A 12,045-nucleotide genomic window follows, 5' to 3' on the forward strand; every position below is an offset into this window, starting at 1 on the left:
TAACTGAATGTACATGCGTATCGAAAGATAAATTTCAGATTAGTTATTTCCAATATATTATAATTGTTTGACTAAATAGTAAATGAATTTTAAATTTATCTTTCACGAGTTATAATAATTATATGCCGCATTTAGATGAAATGATTTAGATTTAAAGAAATATTTGACAGAGATTTTAAATGCCACCATGTCGAAATGGATTTAAAATTTTACACAATGACTCAAAAAATAATTTTTTTGATTTGAGATCCATTATCGAGTGAATTTATCTAGACACAAATGTATGTTTTAATATGAATTTGAAATCTCTTACTTCGAATCCATCTTAAAGAATTTCAAATACATTTGTATGATTAGGATCAATTGACAACAAGAGAATCAAAATATCAACCATGTCTTTATTAAATTAAAATTAAATTAGACCACATTTGAATCAACCACGAACACATTTATGAGTCAACGAACTTCTACACAATCACCAGAATTTCTAAATTACAAGACAAATTGCAAGAAACAAACCAATGAATAAACAAACCATAACCCTTGGCTCGACAAGCGAGTATGAAATAGAATTGCAAATTCATCGACAAACTCATCAACTCTGTTGGGTCTCCTCTGACTCTGGTTCAGAATCTAACTGGGATACCTCGGGTTTTGGTTCGCAATCTTGCTTTGTTTCCTTCAGTTCGGCTTCAAGATGTTGAAGAATTTCCTCTGGCCTGGGTTTATCATGGCAAAACTTCACGACGATGCAGGTGATGTTGTCAGCACTACCACGAGCGAAAGCAGTTTCCGTCAACTTCCGAGCTCCTGCTTCGGGGTCGTCTTCTGTTTGTGCTATCAACACAGCATCCTGAAAACAAGGGTTCACAATGATGTAAAGCCAATAAACTGTGACTAAATTTGGTCTCGTTGCCGGCATTTTGGAATGTATATTTTAGTAAGCCAACAGCAAATATGATATATGCGTCATTTAGTAAAAGTGATATATATATATATATATATATGATATATGCGTCATTTAGTAAAAGTGATATATATATATATATATATATATATATATGATATATGCGTCATTTAGTAAAAGTGATATATATATATATATATATATCACTTTTACTAAATGACGCATATATCATATTTGCTGTTGGCTTACTAAAATATATACATGTAATACAAGAATATAGGTCGGTAAAGTATAATGTATTTATTTAGAATGTAGCACGAGTATTTTGTGTGATTGAACAGAAGTTAGATTTAAAATAATTATTACTATCAGGAGTTGTTAGAATAGAATTAAAAATAAATAGATGGAAATGAGATGTGGTTTTAATTTTGAACATAAAAAATGTTCTCCAAAAGTGAAAACAAATACTTGAAAATTCGAATATATGATAAATTATTAACACTTTCATTCATTAAATACAATTACCTCATTAGGTACAACGTCCCAAAGACCGTCACTAGCAAGAACGAGCAATTCAAGATCTTGATCAACTTCTTGTTCCTGAAAGTTCACATGACAACATATGCCCATTGAACTTAGTACATTACAAAGTGTATTTCCCTTAAGTATCAAGTAACATCAGACTCGAGCTGATATCCTAAAAACATGTTTTCAAAGGTAAACCATCTGCCTTCTTACTACACCGAGATCAGGCTACTCAATCATGCGAGACCAACTGAGTTCATCAGTATATGGAAACCAAAAAATTCCATGATTATGATCCGAGGAAGTACCTGAACTTCAGGTTCAGCCACTACAAATTGCTTGAGCATGCGATTTCCGAACGCACGAGACATGGCCAATACACCTCCAACCCTCCAAGTGCCTGAAACAATAGCAAAAGTTGAAGGTGATAGCTACTTTTGAAATCCTTTTTAAGGATCGATTTTAAAATGCAACAGGCCACATCTTTGTTCATGGGGTTCATATTCTTGCTCCAAAATAATCTATCTTTCCAAGCACCTGTAAATTTTTCACCCGTGGCAACCAGTCTCTCAAACAGTGGAAAGAAAAAGGAAACATAACTAAACATAAGGGACTAAGATCAATCAGTCCACAAAATATGCTGCATTTGTGCCCATTTGTTCATCAAGAGAAAGGAACTCCCTGTGTTATCATTGAAGGATTCTCATTTGTCTATTGGAATTGTATAGAAGGGTTAATGATGATATATTCTTGATCAAGCACACCACCTCTTGTGTCTCGGGAATGATACGAAATATTGGAGGCAGATTCTTGCTATTTATGTACAGATATCAAAACGAGCAAGCGGGATGAGACAACCCACCGCAACCCACCATTAGGCGGAAAGAGGTGGGCCGGCCCACCTTTTAGGTAAGATGGGAAAACACCAACCCAACCCACTTATTTTAGGTAGTGGAGCGGGCCAATCCGACGGACTTGTGTATAATTTGGTGGGTTGAGACGGGCCAACTCGCAACCCGCCACAACCCATCATTGGGTTGGCCGGGGCGGGACGCCATTTGGTGGGTTAGGAAATTGCCGACCCAACCCACCTATTTTACATGGCGGTACGGCCCAATCTGACCGACCTAGCCCCATTTTGACACCTCTATGGATATGGAAAGAAATTGAATAAGCTTTAGCGGTGATTTATCAGAAAGATAATACCTGCCCACATCACGATACCTCCAGCATTTTCAATTCTTTTCCTCTCATCACTTCTATTTGGTTTATGATCTTCCGAAAGTGGAATTGCTGTCAAGCAAGCCAAGGGGGATGATTTGTCAAGAGAGATTTTAAACTTGATAAGTTTCCAAAGTATGGTAAAAAGAGCTGTAAACATACAATATATCAAAAAAGATGTAGATCAATAAATCATATATGGTAGCTCAAATTTTAAAAAATGTTGGCTCAATATTTTGCTGAGATACTGATATGTTAATTTATTAATCGATCCCGCCAATTCTTAAAACTCCATATATGTCCTAACAAAATCATTCACCATTTATAACGTAATGATGGCAGTGGTCATTAAATAGTAATTCCAACTTGAAATTGTGTTTGGAAACAGAATATTGCCTCGATGAATCTGCAAAAGTTCAAACACTTCTGAAATTAGCCAGACTAGGTATGGAATTGTTGAGTTAAAAAATAATCATTTTAATCCTAACGCATAAATATCATAGGAAATGGAAAGAAAGACCGAGCGAACTTTCTTTTATTCAGATCGCTACTTTAGGTAACTCAGTTCCTCACGCTGTCCATATATACGTCCGGGGAGCATTAAGTTCAACTATCCCAACTATCAAACTGAACTAAGTGGTCATTGTGTAATAACCTGTGTCAAAATTCCAGATCAATTTGCAGCCTGTTTCTTGCTGAGGGAGACTGCCGGATTCGTCACAATACCTAAACTACTTTATAAGAAAACTAAAATGTGATTACCTTTTCCAGCTTTGGATATAATAGTTCGAGAATCTCCAACATTAGCAACATAGAGGTGATTGCCAACAAGAACGGCTGTAGAAGCTGTTGAGCCGTCATCCCGAAAAGTGTCTTTTTCAGACTCCAGAAACTCTCTGTCAGTTTGCTGATATGCCTCACCTATTATTTTATCTAAGTTATTTAAATGTGCCATAAAAGGATAGACATTGACAACATAGAACCACCCAACCACTGGTACAATTTCTTCTACAGGCTTTAAGGTTTTTGCCCATGATAAAAGGTAGTTTTGTTAAATATATAACAGCAGCACCGGATATGGTGAGGTGAGGTAACCGGCAGGATCAGACAAGGAGAACGGTGAGAATATATATTTTATACCCTGGGATCCCAGACAAATTAATAGCTCTAAAGTCCTTACAGAGATAAATTCAGGAATTTGATCCGTCGTGTAACTACAGAACTGTCACAGATATATAATAGGGAGGCACAAAAAGCAAGTAATAAATTACCACGCTCTGGAGGAAAATGATCAATGTGCATTAACCATCACCTATTCTTACTGTATAGGACTACCATTACCCTCCTAGATAAACAGATGTGAGACAATATAACTTAATTGGCCCTCAGAGGCGAACAGTTGAAACAAACCAAATAGCATCATACAGGGCACATGTAGACAAGGAAATTGGGAACTCAACTAGCAGGCAGCACAGATAATGGTAAACACATAAGATCCCATACAATTGGTGCAGGTTGAGGAAGCTCTTCCAGAGATTAACTCAATAATTAGGGACATATTTAAAGTCCTCAAAGCACAAAAAAATAATGCTTAAGTTGATACAACTCTGTTCCCTGGTCATCAAATATCAATATTTTTTAAGATAAAAAACAGTGAGGAATAGGGTTATCAACTCACTTAAAGCCAGTTTCACATTTCTAATAAATTCTGCATGTTTCATGATATTCTCAAACAGGTGTTCCTTCAAAAATTCAGCAGCACGAGAGCCACCATGACCTGTAACAACAAACAATCCCCTTAGAAGAGTATTATGCCATCTCACTCCTCTTGATATTAAGAGCATAAATTAATGAACAGTAATATACGAAGCAAGATTTTAGCTCAAAACTTGTACTGTCTCGATTTTACGAGCCATATTCAAGCTCGGGGACAACAAAGGGGAGAGCTACCATCAAATATCCCAAAAAGGTAGACTGACTGCCCATCAATTTTGGAAGTCTTGATATCGTAGAAATCCTCCATGCTAGCCCTTTTCCCTCTAAAACTGGAATAACCACAACTTAATCTTCCATCTTCACTGTCAATCAGGAAAGAAAAAGTGAATCCAACCTCGATCAATAAAATTGTTCCACGAACATAGTTGGACAAAATAATGAAAGTAGAAACACTCTCCCAGCTGATAAACCCTAGCCTTTCCATATAATTCAACTATGTGATAGCATGCATGGCGCTATATTGTAGTAATAAATATCGAGAACTTCTCATAAATATTTATCAAAGAAATATATGTTGAAGAAAAGTTGGGAAAAATGGAACAGAATGTTGAACTAAAGTTTGTTAAAAATGGCCCACAAACTTGAACCCTAACACTGGAAGTCTGGAACAAGACGACAAAGTATGATCGCAATACATGCTAAACATGCCATCCATTGTGTCAGTTTGTTGTATAAGCTTTTGATGAAGCCTGCACCAAATGCACTAAAAGAAGCTTTACTCTCTTCGTCCAATATTATCTAAACAATTAACTATGTTTCTTTTTTGTAAGGTTCATAAATTCAAACCACCATAAGTACCCTCAGAAGCCTAAGGACATAGAGATGAGCGCAAGGAAAAGTCAAAAAAATGATTTTGTTTAACATAAAAAACACAATACAGCATAACCAACACAAGTTCTTTCCATCACTCCAGAAAGAGAATGACAGATTACAAGATGTTTATAGCCAGATGAAGATACTCCAAATAAATGATTTGAAAGGGCCTTTTTTATAGTGACGATCATTATTGAAATTTGAAGCAAGTTTTATGACTTAAAACGAAAGGGTCTTGTCTCAAAAGGTATTCGCTTGAAACCAATTATAATAAAACGTATAAAAGACGATAGCAAGCCGCATAAATAAGTTGTAAGGCATGATGACGTAGAGAGAGGTTATATATAGTAACTGAATCTATTCTACAACTTTTAGGTAAATATACTCCGATGAATGACAAAAAAAGGGCAAGTGGCATCTTCCATATCGCAACCAAAATAGCAACCGCAAATAAGAATTTTATACCTACCAAAGAATTATTGAATACCAAATATCCACATAAGTACAAAAACTAACAGAATTATTTAATTCAATCACCTTTTCCACCCTCCACTAGCAAAACCACCACCATCATCCTTCTCAGTTAAGACATCAATGATAGGTCTTCTTGCAGTCGACCCAGAATCCACCATCATCTTTCTAGTTCCCACAAATTTTCTATCCCACAAATATGTTAAGCGGCAAGTAGCATTAGAACCTCCGCAAATATACCGAAACTTCCCCACCTCAATAGATCTCTCAATGTGTCCCGCCCAAAGATTTACAGACCTCAAAAAACTGTTGCATAACATCTAAAGTTGATGCTTTGATATCAGATTTTGAATCTAATGAACCCTGAACCACATAAGAAGAGAGGAAACAACAGCATCATCAATTCTTTAGTAGATTTTCATGCAAGAGGAGATGTGAAGAATAAATAATTGCCAAGCATAACAACACAATTACTTTTTCCATGCAAAGATTCTCTTTTCCCATAATAAGTTCAATAATGGAAAAACACCACCTTTGTTTTTTTCCTTGGTTTTTATATTACATAAATAGAAAAGTTTGCATCTTCAGCTGCCAAGGCAATTGACGAATCAAATCCAACAATGATAACATTTCATTTACCACAACTTTTATTTCCTCGACTACATTCACAAAAACGAGCTCAAATCAAATTAGCGCCTTCCATTTCAACACACGCATACATGAAATCACAACATATTTCATCATTAATTTTCAAAAAAAAAAAATAAAGACAAAAATCCACAATCATCAGCGAAAAAGATCAATCCTCACACTCAAAGTAGCTGACTCATCTCGACACAAAATCAAGATTCAAGATGCAGATCCGCTGCCATTTTCAAATTCAAAACTTCACCATTAGATTAAAAAATCGAATAAACCTGTACAACCTCACGAACAATCACGGATCGATTGCCATCAAAAGGTGAATCAGATCCAAAAAAGATCCGAAACCGATTCAATCATTAAATCGAATCAACTCAGAAAGTTACCACAGTTGGCGCTTATAATTTAAAAAAGGCGATTAAAAAGGGGATTTTTCAAAAAATGGAAAACCCTATAGAGAAAGATTGTGGGAGTGGAGTGAATGGGTAATGGGTCTGTAGAGAGAGAAAGTGGGAGAGGAGTATTGGAATCTCTGTGTGCAAGGGGGATGTCGACGTGGTATCGGCTCACTTTTAAGACTAGATCGTGTGTGTCTCATTGAATCACCTAAATCTTGCACTAACCACAATGATGACAATTGTTGTCTTTAAATTTACCATTCCCTCTTTTGTTCTTTCATTTATTAGTAGTAGCAGCAGGAGTAGTCGGAGCTCGGAAGCACACATTAGATGTGCATAATAAGTATTATTTTACGTTAACCTACAATGTATTTTTCATTATAAGATTTTCATATATAATGTTAAATTTTAACGTTAAAAACTCGAAATAAATAGTGAGTTTGAATTTGCAGGTTGTTTCGAGGTAGTTTCTACTACTACTCACTTTCAGCTACGTGGTTCTGAGGCATTTTTTATTTTAAAGCCGTGCTTACTAAATATGTTGAGAATGTTGGCGAATTAGCTTATTAATACCAACTATCAAATCATATTCGATTAGTGTTCTAAATTTCGGACTAGACGGCCACCTAGTCTGCCAGAATAGGCCGCCCTAGGCGCCAACTTATCGTCTAGGTGCCGTAGGCTTTCAAAGAAATTCTTTTGGGTTCTTAGAACTAAAAGCCCAATAATAATAATAATAATAATAATAATAAATGGTGCCTCATTTGTTGGCATGCACTAACAATTAAAAGCTCGGTTTTATAGGACTTCCAAGAGGCAACAAGAAAATCTAGCCTGCACCCTGCGGTTTGTTGATACTTGATATTGTGGAATTCGCCTAACGGCGTCTAGTCTTAGTCTAGATAGCTTAGGTGCTGGTCTGACGCCCGACCAACGGCTAACGAATTTTAGAACCTTGGATTTGAATATATTTGTAGTGATTTAATTTCTACACATTGAAAGAGGTTAACTTATCAGAAGTACGAGGAATATTATGAGACGTGTTATAATATATTGATATTTATTACCATCTATTAAGGACGAAAATAATCATACTAACCACCTCTGGTAGGTTGGTATGACCTTTTATCAAATTATAATTATAATTTAGTCCCAAATAAAATTCTAATATGATCTGATCAATTTTTATAATTATGATATTACCTTTATTTCAATTGAAATTAAATAAATGAAAAAAAAATGTAACTCCAATTTTTTTTTGAAAAAATAAAAAATTATACAAGTACGCAACGCATGTTCCTGGATTCTAGTTCAAATAATCTATTAGAAGATTTTGTAAGACTAGCCATTTCATTTGGCGCAATCTCTACCTACACATTTATGAGCAATTGATTAGTGAGTGTACCGCATAGATGGATGGTCATTTTTCAATATAAATAATTTGATACATATGAATATCCAATGTTTAAGGATTGGTTTCAGACATTTATTTGCTTTATATTTATGCACCACATTATGAAAGTTGTGAAAGATTGAATGGCTATTAATGATATGGATGGGTGGGAAATGAGAAGATATAGCATATAAACAGGGATTAGGTGGAGCCCATTCATGCTACTCCTGCGAATTAACACATCATCAGTATGAAGTCATTTTATCTTATGGGGCTCTTCATAAAAATTAGAAGGGCTCGCGTCATTTTTGGGAATCCAATAGTTATGACTTACATTATATGGGGTGAAAAATCAATGCTACATTTTTATAACACTCCATCCTTAAAAGTGATAATGTGGTATGCCTCTATATTTTCATCTTATAATCATTGCATGTACTTTAAGTCGCAGCAAGAGCTACTGAATAACAGGGATTGTTTGGCAACAAAGGTACTCCAAAATAATAATGTCAAAGTACCTGAAGCATGACAGAGGATAAAATATATGTTATTACAAAAAATATAGATTTATAAATCCTAGAACATAACCATTCTGATTAAAATGCGACATTTACATAACAGTCTGAGTTCTTAAACAATATCAGGTGATTTATTTTCTGACGACTATCAAGATTTACCAGGGGTGAACATAGTTGTTAAAGGCACAGGGCGCATTAAGGCGCAAAAAGGTCCTGGAGCCTGCGTTTACTACTATAATAACAGAACACTACTATTGAAATAATTAGGCTAATAAAAAACATATCATATCACAAAAATGTATTCGTCTGTCAAAAATGCTATTATTAATGTTTTAGAAAAATATATTGCATACGGTTATTTTACCGCAAAGTATATATTTTTAGTATCGAGTTAAGAAATCTTTCATTCTTGGCAGATTTCTGCGTTGCTTTTATTCTTTTGATCTAGATTATTGAGAATTTATTTTAAGTATGTTGAGTAGTTAAAAAATCTGCTAGTACTGGCAGATTTTTTCTCAACTTTTATTATCTTTCTCACAAAGAAAGTGTAAGGATTTCATCCACTAATTTGTCCACTCAATCAATTTAGATTTTAGTTTAAGGCTGACTGACAATTTAGATCCTAGTTTAAGGTTGTTGTGTATCTATGCGTAATTTTCGAATATTTTAAGAAATAAAGCCTTGATTCATTCTTTTTTAAAATAGGAAAAATACGTGACTTCCTAAAGCGCCCTTAAGCGAGCCTGAGAAAAGCTTCCCAGGCGAGCACAGGTGTGCGCATGGGCTCACCTGAGTAAACCGCTGCGCTTGGGTACATACCCAGGCACCACAGTCTCGCCTTCTACAAGTGAAGATCATGATAAACCAGGCAACCCCATCATTACAGAATATCGGTAACTAACGGGCTAATGACTTCCACTTCCAAAGTAATATCCTCAAAAAACCTGGAATCAATAATTGAGAACTAAAACAAAGAAGCAAAAAACTCAGGATGCACATGTCCGGCAGCAGCGGTGAAGCCAACCGATCGATTAACCGAGTTGCCGATGACAATTATGTTAAAATTTAAACCACCCCACATTATTGAGCACCTTATCTTCTCAACATTTGTAAAAACTCAAGAACTAAAGGCACTTAAACACGACGTGCTTCACAATAAACAATACACTCACGAAGAAGAAGAAGAAGTGACACTCTATCATGACCTATGATGGACAAGTAGGGACATTGGATTAGATCATTTTCAAAATTTATAATACGATACAAAATGATATGGCTAATTTATATAGAAATAAAAATAAATATATCAATAATAAAAAATTTCACAAATGCATAAGTATATTAGCAATAAAAAACAGTAATGATTAAAATTAAACAAATTTTGTTCAACACATTAAATCTCAAGTTTATTTTAAAATCAATCTAATAATCACAAATAATAATGCACAATATATTATAAAAAGTGCAATTTGTATTTATCAATAACTCCAGCATATATTATTTTGTTTTTTTAAAAAAGTAATTACTTATTAAAATTTCTTAATTTTTTAAATATTGCCAAACAATGATCCCTACTGTATCTTTTTAAAATCCAAGATAATTCTTACCCAATCAGACATGGTCAGGATACTCCTTTGACCTTCTCGGATGCTGTATCCAATTTATTTTTTGAAGTTACTTATTGGATGCTTACCGTAGCTATACCCACATCTATTCCATATTCCGGGAGTATCTGATAGAATACATGGTCCTTTTTAGAGTATCCATGTGTTATATATCATGATATATGGAACCTATATATTTGCTATCAGATTCAACTTAGTTGGAAAGAAACTTTTCTAATCTGCAAAAAGGTGACATCTGCACAATCAATACACAGATATCCACTTTCGGATAACGGATAACCGCCTGCATTTATTCAATCTAATTAATTTTTAGTTTACAAGTTCAAAAGTCAAGGGAAATATGCTAAAAATGTAAAGTTTAAAAACATAATTTTCCAGACATTAGCCATCGGGTGCTCATAATCCCCATACCATTAGTTTCAAAACTGTTATTAAAGGTTAAAAATACTCAGAGAATTCATGAGAATATAATATAAATTTCGCCCAATATGAAGGTTTAAACGTCACAAATTCTTTTGGACCTGATCGGATATTGAAATTTGATGTCTGTAATTCCATATCTAATCCATTAATATCACATATACGGAAAATTATGGTCTTAGTGGATATCTAATCAATACACATGATTTCTTGAATTTTTGGCACACCTCTACTACCAAGTGAAAAGTTAGTGATGCCACAACAACATCAAGAATTGAGTAATTGATATTTGCTTGTTATGTAATAATTGATGTATTGTATATATAATACATATGTACATTTATATGGAAACAAATCAAATTAAGATCCAAACATAATTTGGAGAATCCTATTTAAAACTAACTAAACTATATCTTTACATCTTCAATTATATGATTTTCCAATGATTAGTGATCTGTAAGTTTCTTTCCAACACATTATTGCCTACATTCATGTTTTCACTGAGACACTAGTAAGACATGACTTCTGAATTATATTTAACCAACAACCATGATGGGATCACGAATATGTGAACCGTGACATTTAAATGTTTCCTGCACTTGGAGATGGCTAGTGCTGAGGATTAGGTTTTTGCTTTGTCCTAGTATTTTCTTGTTCAGATTTAAGATCTAACCTGAAATTTAAGGATAAACAACACTGGCAATGAAGTAGCTCGAATCTCCGAAAAAACCCTTGCCAAAACATAAACTAATTTCAACAGCATTAACGAAAACAGCTTAACAGTCACAAATCCCAAACTAACCCTTAAATCAACGGAAAGGAGCATTTCCAATGGATCTGATATAACCAAACAAAATATTGTCAGGCTGCCTAATTCAATTCAGTATAACACAGCCCAAAAAATTTTGATTCCAAAACAAAAATTCAATTTCAACTTAAAACTGCACACATGCAAAAATTAAAGGGAATGAAAAATTTACTCACGAAATCCGGAATTTGAATGAGCTGGAACAGAGATTGCTTGATTTTTCCCACTCCCACCGAACTGAAATTGGACGAAACCCTGGTAGATAATGGAGAGTGATCGAAACAATAGGGCAATGAGATGGTTGCATTTCATAGTGAACAAAAACTATTGGGTTGAGTTCCCATCTAACTAGAGTTGGAATTAACCATGGTTAAATTTACACGTTTTAGCTTAACCATGGCTGTGAGGTGGTTCCATTTCATAGTGCATACATGAAATTAATTTATAATTTTTTGTAAAAAAATAATAATTGCATTCATTTACTGATTTCTGATCTATTGGGAAAAAAAAAATCCAGATTTGACTTTA

At 34.3% G+C, this 12,045-nt stretch overlaps 1 protein-coding gene across 8 annotated transcripts; it reads right to left on the bottom strand.

Moving 5' to 3' along the window:
• Positions 1 to 375: 375 nt before the first annotated feature.
• On the bottom strand, positions 376 to 11,844 carry LOC142530395 (putative protein phosphatase 2C 76). 8 transcript variants are annotated; one of them, XM_075636222.1, is made up of 10 exons: positions 11,690 to 11,817; positions 9,454 to 9,608; positions 5,780 to 6,076; positions 4,604 to 4,731; positions 4,332 to 4,430; positions 3,416 to 3,574; positions 2,639 to 2,725; positions 1,741 to 1,832; positions 1,433 to 1,507; positions 376 to 853 (listed from the first exon to the last, which is right to left on the bottom strand). In XM_075636222.1, exons 3-10 carry the CDS (start codon positions 6,031 to 6,033, stop codon positions 596 to 598), a joined length of 1,152 nt encoding a protein of 383 aa, XP_075492337.1. In that variant the 5' UTR covers positions 6,034 to 6,076; positions 9,454 to 9,608; positions 11,690 to 11,817; the 3' UTR covers positions 376 to 595. The 8 variants fall into 8 exon arrangements, with proteins under 8 accessions (XP_075492337.1, XP_075492341.1, XP_075492336.1 ...); XM_075636226.1 differs by lacking the exon at positions 9,454 to 9,608 and having other exon boundaries at positions 11,694 to 11,828; XM_075636221.1 differs by lacking the exon at positions 9,454 to 9,608 and having other exon boundaries at positions 11,690 to 11,824.
• Positions 11,845 to 12,045: the final 201 nt, after the last annotated feature.

Source organism: Primulina tabacum, chromosome 17, assembly GCF_025594145.1.
Source record: "Primulina tabacum isolate GXHZ01 chromosome 17, ASM2559414v2, whole genome shotgun sequence".
Classification (NCBI taxonomy): Eukaryota; Viridiplantae; Streptophyta; class Magnoliopsida; order Lamiales; family Gesneriaceae; genus Primulina; species Primulina tabacum.